The 25,777-nt window shown below is 38.4% G+C and overlaps 1 protein-coding gene across 1 annotated transcript in view; it reads right to left on the reverse strand.

The window, feature by feature from the left end:
- The window catches only part of LOC130027647 (kelch repeat and BTB domain-containing protein 2-like), a 46,128-nt gene extending 25,413 nt beyond the window's left edge, over window positions 1-20,715 (reverse strand). The window contains exon 1 of the mRNA XM_056118497.1: window positions 20,601-20,715. Within this exon, the coding sequence (XP_055974472.1) occupies window positions 20,601-20,715 (115 nt within the window). The remainder of the gene's footprint in view (window positions 1-20,600) is intronic.
- Between the last annotated feature and the right edge of the window lie 5,062 nt (window positions 20,716-25,777).

Here is a 25,777-nt window from a genome sequence, read left to right on the forward strand (position 1 = left end):
AAGTTTATTCATTTATTTTATACTCATAAAATCCCCTAAACTCCTGGAAATACACAATTTAATTTTATTATTAAATACATCTCTAAAATTAACAAGAAATCCTATGCTCTTTATAGAAACTAAAAATCATTTAGTCACTTAGTTAAACTATTCTAAAAGGCATAGTAAAGCTAGAATGTGAATATGAGATCCAGTGAATGATAGGTTGAATTTCGTTTATAATATGCAAAAGACACCTCCAATGTTATGACTTTTACTGATGATAAAATGATTTTAAGTAATTTATTGTTTATTTAAATCATACAAATAGACCTGTGCCTAGTTACACTCCAGGTCCTAAGATATTAGAATAGATAACATAAACATATTAACTCCAATCTATATTTTTTAGATAACATTTTTGCCCTTGCTTCTCCCATAGGAAACTTAGTTTTATTGAGTTACTTCCACTATAGTGCTCCCGAGGCACACCCAATTCAAATCAGCTTCCCTGATTCTCTATCATCTATGGAGGTCGGAACTCCGGATTCTTTCTCTCACTTGAGTGAAGCGTGATACTCCAAGCATAGCTCTTTTGATTCCTCTTTGGGAGACCCGAATAGCGTTCTCATCCTTTTTTCATAGGGCCCAGTCTCTGAGGAGTATGTTAATGCAGTAAGAACAGAAGAATTGAAGAGATGTGCCTGGAGCCTGAGCTTCTTTGAACACTATTTGGGTCTCCCAAATAGGAATCTAAAGAGTAATGCTTGGAGTATCATGCTTCACTCAAGTAAGAGAAAGAATAAAAGTTGACTTTTACTAAATCTTTAGGCAAACTAATGAGTTTTGTGAGATCGAGGGTGGGTGTGTTCAGTGGCTGAAAACTGCCTCCCTAAGCCTGCTGACTGTGAAGGAAGGAATGAAAGAATGAAGGAATGAGGCCACGATCTGCTTAGAAATCAGTGACCATTTATTCAAGTCTCACAAAATTACTTATATAGAAATCATGAATAGTGGAGTACACATAGATATGGTTTAACATTATCATAACAATAAGCATATGTAAAGCCTTTCCTTCAGGAGAAGTCCTCTTAGCTATTTCTTCGAACCTCTTAAAGGCATTCCAAGCTTCTCTCTTCCTCCTGCGCAACTCACTTGCCAGGTCATTCATCATGTTGACTTCTCGACCTAGGTACACATAACTGTTGCATTCGAAGATATTCGTTCCGTTGAGAGAAAATAGAACGTCAGAAACGAGACCGTTTCTCATAAACACTGTCTTCATGAGATTCAGCTGTAGTCCGACCTTTCCACACTCACAGTAGAAGTCGGCCAGCATTTGTGCCGCTTGGCTAATGTTTGGTGTTATTAGAACGATGTCATCAGCAAAGCACAGGTGGTGTAGTTGACGACCGTCTAACTTCATTCCTATTCCTTCCTGTTCGAGTTGTTGCAAGACATTCTCGGGGGTGGCCCTGAAGAGTTTGGGTGAAATGGTATCATCCTGCTGAACCCCTCTCTTGACATGGTTGATCACTTCCTTGTAGAATGGTGAGATCCTGGTAGTTAATCCGTAATACTGCCCATGGAGGATCTACTGTATAGAGTTTGAAACCCCTTTTTGGCTAGGGCTTTGATGACGGCTTCAGTCTCAACAGAACTAAAGGCCTTCTTTAAATCAATGAACGTTAGACAGAGCAGCATCTTGAACTCCTGAGAAACCTCAATGAGCTTAGTTATCATGTGGATATGGTGGATCGTCTTGAGTCCTTTTTGGAACCCGGCTTGCTCACATGGTTGTTTCTCATCTAGTGTTCTGCTAATCCTATTCAGGATGACTCGAGTGAACAACTTGTAGATGATAGACAACAGGCAGGTTGGGTGATAGTTCCCAATATCATGGATGTCTCTCTTCTTTACAGTAGTACAGTCTTGCTGGTTTTTCAATGGGATGGAACCTTGCATTCAGACAGGTAGTGTGTGAAGAGCCGAGCCAGTGTATTAATGAGTACTGATGGCAGGTTGTTAAGGTGTTTGGGTCTGACCTTGTCTGGGCTGGGTGCTGTTTGCTTCTTAACCAACAAAATGGTGTGTCAGATTTTGGAAGGGAGAACGTTGGGAATGACATATCCATCCTGTGGATTTTGGTATGCGGGCAGGTAGCCATGTTTATCAAAGAGATCTGAGCAGAAGTCGTGGATAATCTTCTCCATTGCCTTTCTGGAAGATGTGATAGATCCATCAGGACATCAGAGGGCAGTCATCTTGGTCTTATAGTTGGCAAAGGATAGGCTTGCATTTCAAATGATTTTCCTGGCTTCCGCTGCATTTGCCAGCACTGCTGCTCTTCTCTCTTTGAGGTCTTCCTTGATTGCTTCACTGCATTGCTTTCTGAGCTCAGACGTTCGCTTACTGTTGCCTGAGGCTTATGCCAAGCCATGCTGGTGAATTAGCTCAAGAGTTTTCAAAGACAGGTGTCTTTTTGTGGCTATCTCTGTCTTGGCATTCCTTGCATAAACATGGAGGTGCTGAACCAGTCAATCATATTTCTTGTCAATATTTTCAATGATGGCATCTTTCCATGTTGCTACAATAGTGCCAAAGAGCTCCCAGTTGGTGGTCGTTCTGGGAGTTCTCTTCTTAAATTTTGCAGCCCCTTCTCCCTGCTCTGGGAAGTAGAATTTTGCACAAAGGAGATGGTGGTCCAATCCCGTTTGGAATTTTGGGACAACAGCCACATCAGTCAGGCAAAACCATCGATTGAATATGATATGGTCAGTTTCCTTGTGGACCCATTCACCAGGAGACTCCCATGTCCAACATTTAAATTCGGCCTTCTGTAACTGTGAGTTACCATGGGTGGTCTTGGTCTACACGATGAACTCAGACAGTCTCTCACCCTGTTAATTCCATTCTAGGCCACGGTTCCCAATGTAGATTTCTTCAACTGATCTTCTCGGTCCTATCTTGGCATTAAAATCACTGACAATGATCTTGTAGAAGGTGTGATCTTCTTTATAGAACTTCTCCAGCTCCATGTAGAACTTCTCATGGAAACCCCATATGATTCCTGGAGTATGAGTCTCATCATTCCCATATGATGCCAGGAGTTATTCCTGAGCATAGGGCTAGAAATAAGTCCTGGGTGCTCCAATAGGTGTCATCAAAAATAATAAACAGTAGTGTGTGTGTATGTGTGTGTGTGTGTATACCAGTTAATCTTAGGATTTCCCAGAAATGTATAGATTCATAAATATCTTCTGCTCCAAAGCATGAAATGGTCTCTTAACGCCTTGCACCTAACTCTGAAAGTAGTTCTCTAATATCTTGAGTGAATACCTCTTGACCAAGTAACAGGTAAGCACCTAGTTAGCAACTGAAAAGGCAGAGGTTGGAATAAACAGGTACTGGAAATATCTGACGACTTTCTAAAATGATAGATATGTTTTTGAGGGTCTATGTCATTACCTGATAAAGCTTCACTATTTATTCTTATTTTAATGTTTGGATTTCCAGGATCAAACCATGCAGTGCTTGGAACTTACTGCTCTGTGTTCAGGAATCACCCCTCATAGAGCTCAGAGAACATATGTATTCTGGGGATTGAACCCTGGGTCAGCCACGTGCAAGCTAAGCACTCCTTTACCCACTGTGATATCTCTCCACCTCAATTCACTGTGTTTTAAAATTTTAATTTTGATTCATCTTATCTAACACAATAACTTTCACGATCATGACCATCCTGTTGTTCGTCGATTGCCTCGATCAGGCCCTAGTAACGTCTTCTTCATCCTAGCCCTGAGATTTTTTTAAAAGGTGGCATGTTCAAGGCTCTTTCAGGGTTAGGAGAATGAGACCCATCATTGTTACTGGTATTTGGCATATTGGGTATGCCACGGGGAGTTTGCCACACTCTGCCGTGTGAGCAGGTTACATTTGGTAGCCTGCCAGTTTGTCCAAAGTAAGAATGAGATAATAAGATGTCCGGGAGCTGGGTTTTATAGTCTCTGGGTCTTGACTGTTGATGGGATTACACGGTGCAAGGGCCCAGTTGGTGGCTGTCATCACCAGGACCACTTGGAGGGGAGCGGGTTGAGTTTCCCTCCCTGCCCCGACCAGGGCTCTGGCAGCTGAAGACCTCCAGAACCAGCAGCCACAACCATGCTGAGACCACTCTCCACATGCATGAAGGTACCAGCAGAGGAACAAAGGCATGTGGATCCTGGGGCTGAGATCTCCAAGATTGCTCGGATGGGGGCTGAGCATCCTTCACCCAGATCCTCCATATTCCAGTAGGCAGGGGTCACACAATAACTTTAATAATATAATAACTGTCAAAACATAACTGTTATCAAGTAACAATAATTTATTTTATTCCAGTAGTTTAATTTAATTTTAGCAATACTTTTGAAGCAACCTTTATAAGCAAGTACTTATGAACATATTGAGACTGGAATTGTGTTAAATCAGAGTAATAATCAGATTGAAGAAAAAACCTAGTATAAATTAGAATTTTAACATTCTTTTTTTTAAATAAATGAAAACTATACAAAATTCTAATTAACAATAGACAAGTTGGGGATCTGTGTTCCTTTGTGTCCCATAAATTTAGGCTCTTAGCCCCCCCACTATGTGGATATTTTAAGAAATAGTTGAAACACATTATTAAGGTAATTAAAACTATAAGAAGGCATGTTTGAGAGAGAATTCACCATGTGACATTAAAAATGTTAAGTACTCATAAATAAATCTTCATGCAGGATCTCTCCATGAATATTATATATGTACAGCCATAAACATATAATCATTTATTATCCAATCATAAGTAAATCAAGAACTGTCTAGCTTATTAAAGATCACTTCTCTTTGACAGTATTATCATCAGTGAATTAAATCATGCAAGTTAAGCAGATGGTATAAATAAGCTGCTTATACTAACACAGAGCATGTGCAAAAGGTTAATTGAACTGCCTCGTCATGAATTATATATTTATATATATTTTTCTACAGTCTAGCAGCATTTAAAACAAAATGATATTTCTCACTAGTTCAATTAGTGTGATCACATTAATTAGAATCATAACAATTCTAGCAACTAAAAATAAACTGTGAAAATACTAACATATTTTTGAAAATAAAGTTAGTTGACCCCTTAAGGAAGTATGTTAGGTTCATAATATTAAAAATTACATTCAAATATTTTTTAAATAATAAGTATTTTCCTAACTTAAAGACATAATCCAGGCTGATAGGTGGTCTTGTATAAGCCAAGGAAAACTAAAATTTTGAGATGTTTCCTCTAAAGTAATTTTCTCAGAAAAATAATACATGATTATTTCAAAAAGGCACTTAAGAACTAGTTGTACTATTGATTGACTCCAGCTCTCAGTAAAAATATTTTTAAAATAAAAATATACTTTGGAAAGCACTCATAGCTTTTAATTTTTAATTATAAATATCTAGAATTAGCATTTTAGAATCTGTTGTATGCTATTCATTTTTTATTGTTGACACTATTTTTAGTTATTTATTTTATATTTTCTAAACTAGCAAACTATTAAAAATATTCTATTTCTTATTGGTTTTTAAAGATCTTCCCACAACTAAACTCTGAGAGCCAGAGACTGATATACCAGTTCCAGGACTTCTGATTATAAAGCTTTTCTTTCTGACCCCTATTTATTTTTCTTATGGACTTTGGAGACAGGAATCTGCAGTTAAAATGCTGACTCTGTCATAGCAAACCACCATATTGGACAAATTATTAAATTTCTCTGAGGATCTGAACTATTTATTTTCATATTTTCAGCAAACGCTTTTTCAAAGCATAATAAAATTGCCCTCCAAATAGAGCAGCTCAATACATGGCCATCTATATCTTTAAGAACTGAGTCTCTTCATTCTAATCATGAACATTAATCTTTCTGTGTTGTATTTCTCTCACGTGGCACTTTATACTACGCAGATCCCATTTAAATGTGGGTCTCACCTTAATTTTAACTTTTAAATAATTGTGTTTCTCATGTTAGCATAATACAAAAATTGTCAGCTTTTAATTTAACTTACTTTATATATTCATGTATCTTTTATTTATTGCTCGAGCGGGCTCAGTAACGTCTCCATTGGAGACTTTGTTGTTACTGTGTCTGGCATATTGAATACTCTCGGTAGCTTGCCGGGCTCTCTGAGAGGGGCGGAGGAATCGAACTCGGGTCGGCCATGTTGGCTGCATGCAAGGCAGACGCCCTACTCGCTGTGCTATAGGGTCACCCCCAAGCAGCACTCAGAAAGCTCCTCTCAATTATTGGTGAGTGCCCGGTAATCCCAGAGGTGCTTTGAGCCTCCAAGGTTGCACTTGATTATATGTATACATACATATAATCCCATATTATCTATGCACTTTAAAACAGCACAATGTTTTAAATTTAGTGACCATGTAGTGCCAGGGACTAATCTGTGGTCAGTTATGAGCTGGGCATCTACCTTAATCTCTATACCATCCATATGATACCCATCAATCCGGTAACCAACTGGTTTTTGGTTTATGGTGTCTGTTTTTAATGAAATATTTTACAGGAAAAATAGCGCAATAGACTCATCTTGTACTTTGCACGCAGAAGGCTCAGTTTTAACCCCAGCTCACATGGTCCCCCAATAATTCAGTCCCTGATCACCGAGAAACAAGTACCCCAATCACTACTGTATGTGACCCCTGTTCCCCTTCAAAAGTAAACCCTAATAATTAAATAAAAAATAACTATTTCTACAAGCCCTCAGCCTGACCAAAAGAATCACATAATCCTGTTAATGACATTCCCATTCACATCTTTAACAAAAATGAGTATTCTATCCTAGAAATTATCGATAGCAGTTTTTCTATTAAATTTAAACTCAAAATGCTCAATTAAAAGTACTGTCCCTCTGGTTAAAGAAACTTTGGTACATCTACACAATGGAGTACTATGTAGCTGTTAGAAAAGATGAAGTCATGAAATTTACATACAAGTGGTACAATATGGAAAGTATCATGCTAAGCGAAATGAGTCAGAAAGAGAGGGATAGACATAGAAAGATTGCATTCATCTGGGGGATATAAAGTAACAAAGTATGAGATTAATACCCAAGAATAGCTGAGATCAGCACCAGGAGGATTACTCCATAACTTAGAGGCCAGCCGGGTATCCTAGAGGAAAGGGCAGTTCAGATAGAGAAGGGAGCACCAAATAAAGGGTGTTTGGAGGATCCTCCCAGGAGGGGAGATGCATGTCGAAAGTAGACTATGGACTGAACATGTTTGCCACTCAATGCCTCTTTTGCAGACCACAACACCCTAAAGGAGAGAGAGAACACAGGGGATTGCCCTGCCACAGAGGCAGGGAGGGATGGGGGTATGGGGGTGGGGGGATATTTCCATGGTGGTGGAAAATGGGCACTGGTGGAGGGATGGGTATCTGATCATTGTATAATCGAAACCCAAGCACAAAAAATTGTAAATATACAACTGTACCTCGTGGTGTTTCACTAATAAAAAAAAGGGGGGGGGGAAGTACTGTCCCAAAGCTAATAGTTCAATGGGTAGGGAGCCTGAGTTGCATACAGCTGACCTAGTTTCGATTCCTGGCACCAGGTAGTCATCCAAATAGTACAGGACAGATCCCTGAGAAGATAACCAGAAGCAAACACTGAGTACCACCAGATATAACAACCCCCCCCAACTCCATCCCAAACAAAACAAAACAAAAAATCCCTACTTTCCCAGTTATGTTATGATGCATTTAACATTGCGCTGTTTTAAAGTGCATAGATAATATGGGATTATATGTATGTATCATGTGTGTGTGTATAAAGTTACACAAATTTCTCATGATGGTATCCCTTAAGATATATGCCTTTGGGCCAGAGAGCTTGTATAATAGGTAAGGCTCTTACCTTAGAGCGAACCAACTGGGGTTCCATTCCCAGCACTGCGTACAATCTCCTAAGTCCCAGCAAGAGTGTTTCCTAATCACAGATCCAGGAATAAGCCCTGCACCCTGTAGGCTCATCCCTTCGATGTAATATATATATTCACGGTCACGGTCCTCCCATTGTTCATCGATTTGCTCAAGCAGGCCCAGTAATGTCTCAATCATGAGATTTGTTGTTACTGTGTTTGGCATATCGAATACGTCACAGGTAGCATGCCAGACTCTGCCATGCAGGCGAGATACTCTCGGTAGCTTGCAGGGCTCTCCGAGAGGGACAGAGGAATCAAACTCGGGTCAGACATGTTGGCCGCTTGTAAGGCAAACACCCTATTGCTGTGCTATCGCTCCAGCCACATATATATATATATATATATATATATATATATATATATATCTATATTCATATATATTATATATATACAAACACACACACATATACATATATATTGATATACATATATCCTCTTTTAGTAACTTTGTAAATTTTTTTGTTTTATTTTATTTTAATGGGCCGGAGTGATAGCACAGCAGATAGGGTGTTTGCCTTGCATGCGGCCGACCTGTGGTCCATTTCTCCATCCTTCTCAGAGACCCCGGCAAGCTACAGATAGTATTTGGTCCACACAGCAGACCCTGGCAAGCTCCATGTGGTGTATTCGATATGCCAAACACAGTAACAACAAGTCTCACAATAGAGACCATTACTGGTGCCCACTCAAGCAGATCAATGAACAACTGTATGACGGTGCAATAGTACAGTGCTTTATTTTAATGAGTCACCGTGAGATGCAGCTACAGACTTACAGACTTTCATGATTATGTTTCATCAGTCAAATAACGTTTGAGTACCCATCCCTCCACCCATGCCTGTTCTCCACCACAAATGTTCCCAGCATCCCTTCTCCACCCCCACCCCTTCCTACCCCCTGCCTCTGTGGCAGGCACATTTCCTCTTTCTTTCTCTTTTGGGTGTTACAGTTTGCAATACAGGTACAAAGTGGTCATCATGTTTGGTCTGTAGTCCCAAGTGATCAGAGGTATCTTTTAGAAACTTTTAAATACACAATGTAGTAGTGTTAAGGGTAGTCAGCATGCTGCATGTTAACTCTCATTTATTTGCTTAAGTTTTATCATTATTACGTATTTAGAACAAAGTCTGTATCTTTGCCCACGTTTCCTTATTTTCCCCACATCACTCCTCCAAATTTTACTTCTGGAAACTACCAATATGTTTTCTTTCTATAAGAATATTTTTTTCACATATAATTAGATGTTGTAGTATTTCAGCATTTGTCTCCCTTTTATGCATTTTACTTAACAAAAATTCCCAAGAGATCTTATTGTTTGCAAATGGCAGAACTTCCTTCTTGTTGTGATTGAATCATTATTAGTCATTTTCGTTATCCATTCATCTGTTGATTGCTATGGGTTATTTCCTTGTCTTGACTACTATAAATAGTGTGACAATGAATATAGAAGTGCTGACATATTTGAAATGTGAGTTTTGTCTAATTGGGTTGATGCAAGTGAAACTGCTGAATCATATAGTTCTAATTCTAATGATTTAACTTAAATAATTTCCATAATGTACACACATTTACATTGACACCAACAGTGCATAAAGTTATTCTTGTATCCATATCCTTTCTAGCACATTTTTTAAAAACTTTTGGTTGAGAGGTGTTCCAACATGTGAGGGAATAACTCATTGTGATATTGATTTGTATTATCCTGCTGATTAATAATGGTGAAAACCTTTTCCTATATCTATTTTCATTTCATATCTATTCATTATTAAAATTTCTATTTCATTTTATTGCCTTATTTTAATCTGATTATTCAGCTTTTTTTATTGTCTAACTTGAGAAGCATAGTTTCTTTCTATTTGTGAAATAGTAACACCTATCAGATACATGATTTACAAGTATTTTCTCCTATTTGGTATATTACTTTTCATTTTATTCATGGTTTACTTTGGTGTGCAAAACACTTTAGATTTGGTGTAAGCCTAAGTGTCTATTTTGACTTTTGTTTTGGGTGTTAAATTAGAAAAATTAAATCATTGCCAAGATTAGTATCAAAAAGCTTATTCCCCATGTTTTCTTATAGGAGTTTAGTAGTTTTAAATCTTAACTTCAAGTCTTTTATTCATCCTAAATTAAATTTGATAAGTGGTATTTGATATTTAGCTTGATTCTTTTGCATATGTTGTATTGAGTGTATAATACATGCTATAACATATATATAAATTATACTATAGATGAAATAATGTTGCTATAAGCATGTATATGTCAAGTTATATGTCAAGACTCTTATGTACCTAAGATATATTTAAGTTTAAATTTACATAAGTTTATATTACATATAAATAAAGACCTGGGTTTGATTCCTCTACCCCTCTTGGAGAGCCTGGCAGGCTATAGATAGTATGTTGCCCACACAGCAAAGCCTGACAAGCTACCCATGATGTATTCAACACGCCAAAAACAGTAATAACAAGTCTCACAATGGAGACATTACTGGGCCCGCTAGAGCAAATCAACAGGAGGAGAGTAACAGTGACAGTGATAAATAGAATTATTCAGTAATTTTTCTAAGATATTTCTCAATTTTCATTTTTAGTTTCTCCCAAAATAATTTATTAAAGATACTAGGCTTTCCCATTAAATTTTTCCTGGCTCCTATTCACAGGTTTATTTCTGTACTCTCTAATCTGTTTATTTTTTATGCATCTATTTTTAATGCCAAAAATGCATGCTGTTTTGGTTGGTAGAGGTTTGTAATAAGGTTTAAAACCAGTTGGAGCAATCTATTTAAAAATTGCTTTGGCTATACAAGATCTTTGGATGTTTCCATACAAGCGTTGGCATTGTTGACTTTTAATTTTTGTGAAAAACTATTATGATTTTGATAGGGATGGCATTAAAATATGTAGCTGCTTTGGAAGTTATGGACATTTAAAGAAAATTAGTTCTAATTCATGAGTACAGATTATGTTTACACTTATTTCTTCACATGAAATGTTATTATCTGTTTTCTGGGTTTGTTTTTGTCATTCTTCTGGCATTAAAGCTTAAATAATTGAACAAATTTCTGTCTCAATAATTTTTTTTACTGTGTACAACTACATCAAAGTTAGTGTCCTAAAATTAAAACCTTTACAATATTTTTGTTGCTTAAAGTTGTAGTGGTGCACTTCTGACTTCAGAATAATGCTTCCATCCTCCAATATTTGGCCTTTAAATTTTTTTCCTAGATTTCCCTTGCTAGATTTTTTCCTAGATTTCCAATTGATTTTTCAGATATTATCAAAAATGTCTTTTTTAATATTAAATAGATTGTATGGTTCCCATGTGCCTAAGAAGCTTCAATGTCTTCCCAATGTACCCAAGAGATTCACGGTCACGATCCTCCCGTTGTTCATCGATTTGCTCATGCGGTCCCAGTAACATCTCCATAGTGAGACTTGTTGTTACTGTGTTTGGCATATTGAATACATCACGGGTAGCTTGCCAGGCTTTGCTGTGTCAGCGAGATACTCTCGGTAGCTTTCTGGGCCTTTCGAGAGAGGCGGAGGAATCGAACCCAGCTTGGCTGGACTAGCTGCGTGCAAGGCAAATGTCCTGCTGCTGTGCTATCGCTCCAGCCCACCCAAGAGATTAAATTTCAAAAGTAAATTACATATACATATATATGATTGTAGATATACATGTATATGTATATATATGCATATATATTCATATATTATATATATATATATATATTTCCAAACTTCTTTCAATTGACTGCAAGGCACTGAATAATTTGTCCCTTTTCTAGCACTCTAATTGTGTTCTATGCAACTCTGCATTTCTCATTATATTTTCATTACACAATTCTTTCAATTAATTTAAAAAAGTCATGTTCTTTTACTTTTCAAATTCCCTGTATAAGTTAATTTTCCAACTTGAATGCTATGTTCCCCTCTGTGTTACAGGCTTAATTCCTCTTATTTTTGTCTCAGACAGCCCTCCCTAAACCATTCTACTAAGGCTAGTTCATTTTCCTTTACATTCCCGTTTCTTCTTTCCTTAGTAACCAATCTTAATTTGCATGTACTTTACTTGCATTTCCCTCTACATTCTCAATTAGTACAATGCCAAATAAGAGCAAGACAGTTTTCTGCCTTTTCATAATCCCATTCAATACCACAGTTCTTTGAAATTTGACTGTAGTCTAACTTTATGAATTTAGCAATAAACAAATGCTGTACTCTATAGATATATATATAGATTTAGATATAGTGCATGTGCGATACTAACTAAATTCTGAGAATGTAGCAGCAGTCATAAAAAAAACTAAGAATTATTTCTAGTAAGGAAAATATATTAAGTAGAGAATTCATTTGTTTTTATTGTATAGAGGTTAATTTCCAAAATGTTTCTGATGTGTTAAATTATTTTCTGAAGAGGAATGTTGAATGTTATCATTTTTATATAAAAATTCTGCTATGAGTATATTAAATATGGAACATACATTTATCCTGTTATATTGTTGTGTAATATTGTATTATTCAAAAATATTTTTGCCATCAAGATTTATTTTTAATTTTTTCTAATTTTCTTTTTTAATTAAACACAGAGTATTAAGCTAAATAAAATTTCTATAATTCTGTAGTTATTTGATTAGGTAATTAATTCTTTACAGACTTAAAAGAAGTTTTAAAATATAAACTACCAAGGGACTATTATGTGGAGTTAGAAAGAACAAAAATTATGCCATTTCTCATGGACTTGATTAAATTGGAGAGCCTCACTCTGAGTGACTTGTTTATTCTGAGGGTCACCTCCTGATTTCATAGACTCCTTGCATAGCTTTCTTGATTTCTATGTCATTAATTTCTGTTCCAGTCTATATTATTTATTTTCTACTACTTTTGTAATTTATTTTTTGTTCCTCCTCCAGGTGTTTATAACATGTGCTTAGGTTTTTGATTTGAGCTTTTTCTTCTGTTCTCATATAGACCTATGAATTGTCCTCTTCCTACAGATTTTGCTATGTCCCATAGGTACATAAAATTTCTTCATTTTAACTAGTTAGAAGGATATATTTTCTTCCTTGATTTGCTATTCTATCCATTTATTATTTATCTGTTTTTTTTTTTCAGTTCCCAGTGCATTTTTGTCACACGTTCTTTTAATGGTTAATTTCTACTTTTATGGCACTGTGGTCTGAGAGGTATGATTACTATATTCATAAATATGCCTGGTTTGATTTTTATATTCATAAATGTATACATGTTTGAGTAATGCCTAGGTATATGATTTATCCTAGAGAATGTTTCATATGTATTGTAGAAGAATGTGTATTCGGCTTGCTTTTGGTGGATAGACTGCCCTATATATGTCAATCAATCCCAGTTCTTTTAAATCTTCATTTAGGAATCTTTTATCTTTACTAATATTCTGTCTAGCTGATCCATCTAATGGTGAAATTAGAGTATTGAAATCTGTCACTACTATTGCATTTCTCTCAGTATATTTCTTCTTTAGGTGTGTGAGTAGAAGTTTTATGAACTTCAATGATCCTTCAATTGGTGCATAGATGCTGATAAGTCAGGATTATTGCTCGCTTAACCAATAAAGTGTCTATTTCTTTTTCTAGTTACATTTTTTAGATTGAATCCTATTTGACCTGGTATAAATATTGCTTTATCATATTTATTGGTCTACCATTGGCTTGTATAATTGTTTCCCATACCTTCACTCAGATAGAATTTAGCTATTGAATTTTGGTCTTTTCTCTAAGCAAAAAATAGATTGCTTTTGTTTCCTGATTCATCCCACCACTTTATGTCATTTGATGAAAAAGTTTAAACCATTGACACTCAGAGTGATTATTAATAAAAAGTCTGTGCTGTCATTTTTCTGTGTGTGGAATAGTTATTTTGGTAACTGTTCATTTACTTTTCTTATATGACTTTTCAGTAATTTTTGTGGGGTTATTTTAATTATAGCAAATGTCATCAGTTCCTGTTTGTCTGTGAATATTTCTGTCTTTCCTTCAAAAAGAAATGACAGCTTTTCAGGATAGTGAATGCTAGATTGAAAGTCTTTTTCATTCAGTGTTTTTAATAAATCATACCATACTTTTCTTGCACATGGCTGACCTGGGTTCAATCCCTGGCATCCCATATGATTCCCCAAGCACCACCATGAGCCATTCGTGAGTGAAGAGCCAGGAGGAGCCCGTGAGCATTGCCAGATGTGACCCAAAAGGGAAAAAAAAAGTACCAAGTTCACCGCATTCCTCAGTGCCTTGGCTGGGTCTCATATCGCCGGCCACATCAGTGCAAAGCTCATGACCAGAACGTCACACCAGGGGGCTGGAGCAATAGCACAGCAGGTGGGGCGTTTGCCTTGCATGCAGCTGATCCAGGTATGATTCCCAGCATCCCATATGTTCCCCTGAGCACTGTTAGGAGTGAGTCCTGAGTGCAGAACCAGGAGTAACCCTTGAGCATCACCGGGTGTGACCCAAAAAGCAGAAAGTCACACCAGATAAAAGGCCTTCAAGGAACCAAGGACGCAAAGAGAAATGGGCTTGTTCTTTATTTTATTTTATTTTTATAAAGCAGTTCACAATATTTGATTACATTTAATATTCAAGCACCAATCCCACCACCATTGCACCTTCCCACCACCATATTTTGCATATTTCCATCCGGAACCCCAACCCCTGCCCCAAAACAGAATCGTAATAATTTCGTTTGTATTGTTATGAATAAACTGCTGAAAATGATTTATTCACAGAAGTTTCCTGAGAGGAAATTGTGTGAAGATATATATATAGAGATAGGATATATATTTATCCTATCCGCTGTGCTATCGCTCCAGCCTGACAGATATATCAGGCTGGAGCGATGATAGCACAGCAGAAAGGGCGTTTGCCTTGCACGCAGCCAACACGGCCGACCCTAGTTCAATTTCTCCGCCCCTCTCAGAGAGTCCCGCAAGCTACCGAGAGTATCTGCCGCTCAGCAGAGCTTGGCAAGCTACCCGTGACGTATTCATATGCCAAACACAGTAACAACAAATCCCACGAAGGAGACGTTACTGGGCCTGGTTGAGTAAGTCGATGAAAAACGGGAGGACCGTGACCGTGATACTTTTCTTGCATGCATAGTTTCATACGGGACATCTGTTCTGATTCTTATATTATTTACCCTGTATGTAAGGTTGATCTTCATTCTTGATGCTTTAGGCAATCTGTTTCTCTTTGGATTTTGCCATTTTTATTACCTTGTGTCTTCTTGTTGCTTTGAGACTGTTTTGCTTGGTAGTCTTTGCACTACTCTAATCTGTGCAGAAGTCTCCCTCCAGTGACTAGGGAAGTTCTGAGTTACTGTTTTTTACATTAGTCATTGTTCATTTTTCTTTTTTTCCTCTCCTTCTGGTATGCCTATAATTCGGAAATTATTGCTCATTCACTAAGTAGATTACATTCTCTTATATGATTTTACTTCTTATTTTCTTTTGTCACTTCATTACTGCTGCTGGTTTCTATTTTGTCTTCAAGTTCTTTATTCAGGATTGTGTTACTGTGCCTTGCTAATGTATTCTTTAGCGTCTTAATTCTATTTGTATGGATTCTTTTGCACTCTGAATCATTCATCTGTGAGTTGATTGAATTTCTATTCAAGTGGTTGCTTAATTTCCATTGCCATTGCATGGCATGTTGATTTGAGGTTCTTCTCAATTGAGGCTTAAGAATTTTTATGAAATCAAAGACTTGCCAAAATCTGTCCCTATTTGAAATGAAGCTGAATTTCTTTGTTTTTCAATTATTCTCAGATGTTTGTGGATACGAATAGTGGAGCTTTTATTACTGGTTATTTGAGTAGTGATTTTATTTGCCATTTTTCATCAAGGGGCTACTGCTTATGCCTCTGTTATTTTGACTATTTCCATTACCCTATAAGGGTATTCCAGGGTCAGGCAGGTATAGATCTAATTCCACCCATTTCATTACTAGGTGTTTTGGGGGGTTAGGCTGGCACTGAATTATAACTGTACTTTCTCATTAGCCCTTTGAGTGTGTAAGGTGAGTGAGCAAAGCTGCAGTTGGCACTGCTCCTCATGTCTGTGTGGCCACTGGGGCAGGGCGAGTTCACAATTTCGTCAAGGTTAAAAGGATGGGGTTCAGGTTCCCTTGGAGCACCTGGTTGCATTAGAGTTGGCTTCAGCTGACACAGCACCCTAATCAAACTAACTTTTAAAAATTACTTTTTTAAATTAAAAATCATTGTGGTTTCTGATATGACCTTGTGATTTCTGTTAGACAATTAAAAGCAATTATGGACAAATGAACTAGAAATTTCATATTGTGTAAGTTTAACTGGGCAAAACACTAAGATTTTAACATTACCACAAAACCGACGGAAACTGATTCTTATGAGATATATATATATATGTATATATATATATATATATATATATATATAGTGTTTGTTTGTATGTATTCAACTCACTTTTCTTAGAATATAACTCTCTGGCTCAGGAATCTATAAAACATATAAATATATGGTCTATATAAATGTTTTTAAGTCCCCATAAAGAATTTTAGGTTTTCTGGTACCACTGAGATTCATATTAAAGTCTCAATTTTATTTTCTTTTTGTGGAAAATGCCATCAGACCCTGTTTTTTCTCACCCACACCTACCACTGATCATTCATTTTTTAGAAAAGATCATTTTTTTCCCTTTCAGGTATATGATCTGAATAGACTAAGGGACTCATGAGGACTTCCTTACCCCTAAATGACCATCCACCCACTTTGCCCTTCCATACTGGATTCCAGAAAATGCTTTGACAATGACCCTAGTGACATTTTGCTATTTGTCCTGTGTACATTTGGTGCCTGAAATAACTTGAATCTACTGTACACTTGAGCAGTGATTCTCTTGGGAATAAAATGTTTTTCGGCATTAGGGAGTCTTAGCAATAAAATATAAAGATTCACAGCCCCTCTTGAAGAGTGGTCATAATTTTTAATTATTTGATAATTGAAAGGCCCAAGGCAAATTTCAGGTTTTCACTGCCAAAGAGACACTGGTTTAAAAAGCTTTAGTACAGGGAGAGCTCTTTTAACAAAATAAAATGATTTCAGAAAAAAAATTTTTTTGAAATGTATTCTAGTGAAATAAGAATTTTCAATAGATGGAAAATAGCTATTCCTAAATAGCCCCTAGCTCTTTCTCATGTACTCTGATAATAACATATCTCTCCATTGCGTTTGGCCTTTTTGATGAGCATGCCTATTCTTCTTGGGAGAGCGTTAGCACAGCGGGTAGGGTGTTTGGCTTGCACACGGCCAACCTAGATTCGATTCTCCCACCCCTTATGGAGAGCCAGGCAAGCTATCGAGAGTATCCCACCCGCACGGCAGAGCCTGGCAAGCTCCCCATGCCAAAAACAGTAACAACAAGTATCACAATGGAGACATTACTGATGCCCTCTTGAGCAAATCCATGAACAATGGCAGGACAGTGCTACCAGTGCCTATTCTTATCAATGCATATGTGAGAATGCTTAGTCTCCCTTTGCCTAGACTGTGCCTTATACCCAGATAGGCCAACTACTGACTAGTGAAGTCCAGCTTGAATTGTTCAGATAATGAATAATAAAAGCTGTTTCTACATCTGAACTCAGTCCCAAAACATGGTAAGATATATCACATGCTTGGAAAATCCTTAGAAACTGAACCATAAGGTAAAGACTACGATTAAAACATGGCAACATACTCTTTCATGAAACCTAAGACCACCTTCATCATTTTCTACCCTTTACCCACGATTTATATTTTGATAAGCTACCTCTTCTCAGGTGCAGGTAAACTGATTTGTTCCCAGCCAATGCAATATGATAACATGAATATGGTCTTAGCCACCCTTTTCCTTGTGTTCAATTACATGAGACTCTTCATAGGCTAAAGAAGAGTCAGTTATTTTGTTGGTCTTAAGAAAGTTGGGGCCACATGACAGGAAAGAGGGTAATCTCTAGGAACTAAGGACCTCATTTGACAACCACACTGAACTGAATGCTATAAACCTGGGTTTTAAAACATTTTCCATACTCAATCCATTTTTTCCTGAGAAATGTAACACAGAAGAATACCATCAGAATTAGCCCAGAGGTATTATGTAGTCAATTTTGAATTAATTTTTGGTTACTATATATTCAGAATACTTCTAATGTTGCCAACATTTTCATGACCCCACATTCAGTTCTGCAACTCCCACATTAAGTCATAATGTACAGTTTTAGAATCTGGGTTTAATTTAGCATTTATCTAGAAGAGCACTGCTCTACAGTTCTACAGGAGATCATAGTTCTGGGCAACATCTTGATTTTAACCTATTGACACTTTGAACAAAAGGCACAGCTCAAACCTGAACATAACAGGAAAACTAGAGTGAGAGATAGCAAATTGTGGTCCCAATTTTATACAAGAAAGTAAGAGGTAGCAAATTGTATTATTTCAAGTCTCAGTTTAGGATAATTTGTTTGACAGAAACATAAAACTAACAGATACAATATGTGGAAATAGAGTTAATTCTTTAAATACTCCCTAGCAAATGTTCTTTAGTCCATTATTAATTTTCCAAGCGTATTCTTGGAATACTCGAGCAAATCGCCACTGGAGCGATAGCACAGCGATAGTGCGTTTGCCTTGCACACAGTCAGCCCGGCTAAGCCTGGTTTGATTCCTCTGCCCCTATCGGAGAGCCCTGCAAGCTACCAAGAGTATCTTGCCCACATGCAAAGCCTGGCAGGCTAGCCGTGACATATTCAATATGCCAAACACAGTAACAACAAGTCTCAAAATGGAGACATTACTGGGACTGCTCGAACAAATCGATGAACAATGGGAGGACAGTATTTGGACAGTTTGATTCTTAATTTTCACATAAAGAATGGACATATTTACATGTGTAAAAAAATTATACTTCAAATTTTAATAATACGTTCAACATTGGAATAACATTTTGAACCATTATTTTAAACGTGATCTAAAGTGGAGATTCTGCCAAATAAATACTTTTCCTTATTTTTTAACTATTCAAATTATTGGATTAATTAATTTTTTTCATTATCTACATTATCTAAATGTGTAATTTTATGCTTTAGTTTGATATTTTCAAATATTGATTTAGTGGTTAAATTCAAATATTTGCCTCAAAATGAATTAAATTGTGAAGTTAGTTGTTATTATCTGTTACCAGTAGGGTGGGGCTTCTGTGTGTGATCCCTGGGTCTCTGGAGATTGGTGGAACAGGCAGAAGATCTCTGTTTCTAGGTCCAGTTGAGCCTGGAGTCGAAAGTCACAAAGTTCCGCTTACCTGGTTCTGTGGGGCTTCACTCCTGCGTGAGTCTCTGCCCAAGAGTCCAGAAAGTGGCCTGGAATGTAGCAGCAGCAGGGTAGTGGAGCAAGTGGAGGTATCCTCACCCTGCTGGTACCAGATAAATACCGCATCAGCAGACTCCACTGTAAAAAAATCTCCAGAGGGCGGCCAGGAGGTGGCCGCAAAGGCTCTTTCCCTGGCCGCCCAGGTTCAGGGCCAAGCTGGTGGATTGATCAGATGCTATTTATTCCATTCTCATCCCTGTTCACTCCTGTCTCTCTCTCTCTCCTTCTCTCTGGGGCCCAATCTGGAACCCCTTTCTCCCTCTGGCTCTGACTCTGGATCTGATCTCAATCCCCCAGCCCACTCTTACAGTCTAGTTAAATCCCCAAAATCTAGAGGTTGGGGCTTACACATAGGTGTGGTCCCAATCAATAGAGGTAAAGTTCTTTCCCTCAAGGGATGCTTCTTCTAGGACAGATTCTCTTTCAGCTGGGCTACTCACCCAAGGGCTAAATCCCATGGGTGTGTTTCTCCTCTCCTTGTTCAACAAACATACAAGCATTCATAAGAGTAATCATTTTGTATGGACACAGTAAGAGATGCATTAAGCTTATAGAATAGCTCTCCTGGGGTCATCCCGATCTCAGACTACGGTGCTCAGGCCAGATTAGTTTTTGCTATCCCTAGTAGGGTCCCAGTCTAGTTACTTTTGGATCATGACAGCATTTGTCCGTGATCAAACTTTTAACTTATAGTTAAGAATTGTGGCTGTTTGGCCAGACCCATCTCAATACCAGAGTAGCACATAGCTTACTGCTTGCCCTGGTTACATCCAGTCCCTTGTGAGGACCCTGCTTCTGAGGGATCTAGGAAGTGAGGGTAACTGAGGCTTAAGTTGAGAAAGCAGATGCCCAGGAATGAATAATATTCAAACGCAAATAAATCCCAAGTTACAAAAGCATAATATTATCTTCTTATGTCTATACAAAAGGACAATGCTTTAAAGTAAACTATTCAAAAAACATAAGGAGAGGAGAAAGGCAAAATTAACTTATAAGTTCAGTGTCCTAGAAAGATCTGACCTTACATATGAACAGAAACTGATTAGGGGAATAAGCTGATTAACTGTTTGGGGGAAGAGAGCATGGAGAAGTGGTTACAGATAAACAAAAGAATGGGAGTGACTCAGGAGCAATTTGATGGGTTTGACCTGATAAACCTAAACGCATTGTGGCAAGAGAGAAAGGACAAAGTAATGTTATCTTACACTCCACTACCTCCACTACTTCTACTACCAAGCCGCGGCCACACTCCAGGCTGCTTTCCAAACTGCATCGCCACTTCACGGTGGCACGGCACATCATAAGACTCTTAAAACCCATCTTCTAAGATTACTGCACCATATTTGATTGGGTTCAAATATGGATTGAACCATGGGAACTCCTGCAAGGGCGATTAAAGGACACCCTAAAAGCCTTTATCCCTCTTGGAGAGCCTGGCAAGCTGTCCATGGCATATTCGATATGCCGAAAATGGTAAATGGTAAATGGTAAATACAATGGGTCTCATTCCCCTAACACTGAAAGAGCCACCAATACGGCAGCAATAAGAAGAATGATGAAGGAGAGGCTGATAAAATCTCAAGGCCGAACTAGGCTGCCAAAATAAAGAAAGACTAAAGTGACTGTCTGTACTTTCAATGCACATACACTGACATCGGATGCATCCATCAAGGGCCTGATGGTGCAAGCGCAAAAGATCAAGTACATCATCATTTGTATAATCAAGACGAGAAAGCATCAATCGCATCACACCATTTTCTACACTGAAGAAGAACTGTTCCTCGGAACATGAGAGAAAACAGGCTTTGGTGGTGTCAGTGTCCTTGTCAACACAAACTTGGCCATGAGTATTTATTCATTCAAATACATAACAACCGGAATAGGATGATTACATTTAAATAGATGTGGCTCACTGCTGGCAGTTTCTACCTTCTTTGTCTATGCACCAAGATCCAGTTATGATAAAAATAAATTGAGAAGTTCTATATGGAGCTGGAGAAGTCCTATAAAGAAGACAACACTTCTACAAGATCATTGTCAGTGATTTTAATGCCAAGATAGGATGAGGTCACCCAAGAACTCCACATTGGTCCCCATGGCCTATAATGAAATGAGCCGGGTAAGAGATTGAGTTCTCACTTGCTCGGCCAGTGGCGTGGCATCTTTGAAGATACCATTAGCTTCAATATCATGGAGGATTTTGCCAACTTTATCTTCAATGTACCTTATGGTTTCTGGTCTGATGTTGAGGTCTTTAATCCATTTTGATCTTACTTTTGTACATGGTGTTAGGCAGAGTTCTGAGCCTATTTTTTTGCATGTAGCCGTCCAGTGATGCCAACACAATTTACTAAAGAGGCTTTCCTTACTCCACTTCACATTACTTGCACCTTTATCAAAGATTAGATGAGCATATGATTGAGGAGAGATGTCAGTGTATTCAACCCTGTTCCATTGGTCTGCAGTTCTGCCTTTGTTCCAGTACCATGCTGTTTTAATTATTACTGCTTTGTAGTACAGTTTGAAGTTCGGGAGGTTGATTCCTCCCATTTTCTTTTTCCCAAGAATTGCTTTAGCTATTCGTGGGGGCTTATTGTTCCATATAAATTTCAAGAGTGTTTGCTCCATTTCTTTGAAGAATGTCATGGGTATCCTTATAGGGATTGCATTGAATTTATACAATGCTTTCGGTAGTATTGCCATTTTGACAATGTTAAGTCTCCCGACCCATGAGCAGGGGATATCTTTCCATTTCCTCATGTCCTCTTTTATTTCCTGAAGTAGCGTTTTGTAGTTTTCTTTGTACAGGTCCTTTACTTCCTTATTTAAGCTGATTCCTAGGTACTTGATTTTCTGGGGCACAATTGTGAACGGGATTGTTTTTTTCATGTTGCTTTCTTCTCTCTCACTGTTTGCGTATAGGAAAGCCATGGACTTTTGGGTATTGATTTTATAACCTGCAACTTTACTATACGAGTCTATTGTTTCTAGGAGTTTTTTGGTGGAAGTTATTGGGTTCTCTAAGTAGAGTATCATATCATCTGCGAATAGTGAGAGCTTGATTTCTTCCTTTCCTACCTGAATGCCCTTAATATCTTTTTCCTGCCTAATCGCTATTGCAAGTACTTCCAGTACTATATTGAACAGCAGTGGAGAGAGTGGGCATCCCTGTCTCGTCCCTGATCTTAGAGGGAAGGCTCTCAGTTTTTCCCCATTGAGGATGATGCTTGCTGTAGGCTTGTGGTAGATGGAAAACAGTATGGACGATTCTCAAAAAATTAGAAATTGAGCTCCCATTTGACCCAGCAATACCACTCCTGGGAATATATCCCAGAGAGGCAAAAATGTATAGTCGAAGTGACATCTGCACTTGTTTGTTCATTGCAGCACTCTTTACAATAGCCAGAAACTGGAAGAAACCTGAATGCCCAAGAACAGATGACTGGTTAAAGAAACTTTGGTACATCTACACAATGGAGTACTATGTAGCTGTTAGAAAAGATGAAGTCATGAAATTTACATACAAGTGGTACAATATGGAAAGTATCATGCTAAGCGAAATGAGCCAGAAATAGAGGGATAGACATAGAAAGATTGCATTCATCTGGGGGATATAAAGTAACAAAGTATGAGATTAATACCCAAGAATAGCTGAGATCAGCACCAGGAGGATTACTCCATAACTTAGAGGCCAGCCGGGTATCCTAGAGGAAAGGGCAGTTCAGATAGAGAAGGGAGCACCAAATAAAGGATGTTTGGAGGATCCTCCCAGGAGGGGAGATGCATGTCGAAAGTAGACTATGGACTGAACATGTTTGCCACTCAATGCCTCTTTTGCAGACCACAACACCCAAAAGGAGAGAGAGAACACAGGGGATTGCCCTGCCACAGCGACAGGGGGGATGGGGGGATGGGGGTGGGAGGGATATTATCCATGGTGGTGGAAAATGGGCACTGGTGGAGGGATGGGTATCTGATCATTGTATAATTGAAACCAAAGCACAAAAAATTGTAAATCTACAACTTTAAAAAAAATAAAATAAAATAAAGGGGGAAAAAAAAAAGAGATTGAGTTCATCATGTGGACCAAGACCATTCATGGTAACTCACAGTTCCAGAAGGCTGAATCTAAACGTTGGACATGGGAGTATCCCTGTGGATGGTTCCACAACCACATTGACCACATCATATTCAATCGACGGTTTTGCCTGACAATGTGGCTGGTGTCCCAAAATTCCAAACAGGATTGAACCACCATCTCCTTCCTGCAAAATTCTATTTCACAGAGTGGGAAGAAAGGGCTGCAAAGTTTAAGAAGAGAACTCCCAGAATGACCACCAACCGGGAGATCTTTGGCACTATTTAAACAACATGGGAAGATGCCGTCGTTGACAACATTGATGAAGAATATGATTGACTGGTTCAGCACCTCCATGATTGTGCGAGCAATGCCTAGAGAGGTATCCACAAAAAGATGCCTGTCTTCAAAATCTCTAGCTCATTCACCAACGTGGCTTGTCGGGAGCCTCAGGAAACTGCAAGTAAACGTCTGAGCTCTAAAAGCAATGCAGATAAAAAAATTTAAAAAAATAATAAAAGCAATGCAGAGAAGTGATAAAGGAAGACCTCATATGGAGAAGAGCAGCAGTGCTGGCAGATGTGGCTGAGGCCAGGAAAAGCAATCTCAATCCCTGCCTGTCATTGGCCAACTTCTAGATGAAGATAACTGCCCTCCAATGTCCTGATGAATATATCACATCTTCCAGAAGGGCAATGGAGAAGATTATCCATGATTTCTACTATGATCTCTTCGATAACCATGTCCACCTGACCACATACCAAATTTCACAGGATGGATATGTGCTTCCCAGCGTTCTCCATTCTGAAATCCAACACGTCATTACCTCAGTAAAGAAGCAAACAGCACCCAATCCAGACAAGGTCAAACCTGAACACCTGAAGAACCTGCCATCGATTCTCATCAATAGAGTGATTCAGCTCTTAACACACTACTTGTCTGAATGCAAAGTTTCATCCCAATGGAAAACCAGCAGGACTGTTCTATTGTACAAGAAGGGAGACATCTGCAACATTGGAAACTATAGCGCAATCTGCATGTTGTCTGTCATCTAGTAGCTGTTCACTCGAGTAGTCCTAAATAGGATTGGCAGAACACTAGATGAAAGAAAACCAGGCAAGCAAGCCGGGTTCCAAAAAGGATTCAGCATGATCAACCATATCCACACTGTAACCAAGCTCATTGAAGTTTCTCAGGAGTTCAAGATGCCACTCTGTCTAACGTTCATTGATTTAAAGAAGGTCTTTGATATTGTTGAGACTGAAGCGGGCATCGAAGGCCAAGATAATCAGGGAGTTCAAACTCAATACATCAGAATCCTTCGTGAGTCATATTACAGATTCACTATCAGGATCTCACCATTCTACAAGGAAGTGATCATCCATGTCAAGAGAGGGGTTCAGCAGGGTGATACAATTTCACTGAAACTCTTCAGTGCCCCCCTCGACAACCTCATGCAACGACTGGAATGGGAAAGAATGGGAGTGAGGATAGAACAGTCAGCATCTACACCACCTCTGCTTTGCTAATGACATAACACCAAACATTAGCCAAGCTGCACAAATTCTGGCCGACTTCGACCATGAGTGTGGAAAGGTCAGACTACAGCTGAATCTCATGAAGACAATGTTTATGAGAAACGGACTGGTTCCTGATGTTCCATTTGCTCTTAACCTAGCAAACATCTCCAAATGCAATTTACGTGTACCTAGGTTGAGAAGTCAACGTGATGAATGACCTGGCACCTGAGTTGACAGGAGGAAGTGAGCAGCTTGGAACGCCTTCAAGAGTGTTGAAGAAATAGCTAAGAGGACAAAGAACCTCCAGGTCCGGGCACATCTCTTTGATTCCACTGTTCTTCCTGCATTAACATACATCTCAGAGACCTGAGCCCTAGAAAAACAGGATGAGAACACTATTCAGGTCTCCAAAGAGGAATCCAAAGAGCCATGCTTGGAGTATCATGCTTCATTCAAGTGAGAGAAAGAATCTGGAGTTCAGACCTCCTTCAATGATCGAGAATCAGGGACTCTGTCTCGTTCACCAAGGCGTCAAAAATCAGATGGGCTGGACACATAATGAGATTTGGAGATGACCGCTGGACTAGAGCTGCTACCAACTGAATTCCAAGGACCATCAAAAGTTCACGTGGTGACCCACCTACGAGATGGTCAGACTTCTTTGTCAAGACCCTGCACAATTGCTTTGAGACTTTTCATGTTACTGGAGTGAGCAGATGCCATTGGGCTATACTAGCACGCAACAGGGACAAATGAAGATGTTACTGGTGCCCGCCCAAGCAAC

This window comes from Sorex fumeus, unplaced genomic scaffold (assembly GCF_029834395.1).
Source record: "Sorex fumeus unplaced genomic scaffold, SorFum_2.1 ptg000037l, whole genome shotgun sequence".
NCBI lineage: Eukaryota > Metazoa > Chordata > Mammalia > Eulipotyphla > Soricidae > Sorex > Sorex fumeus.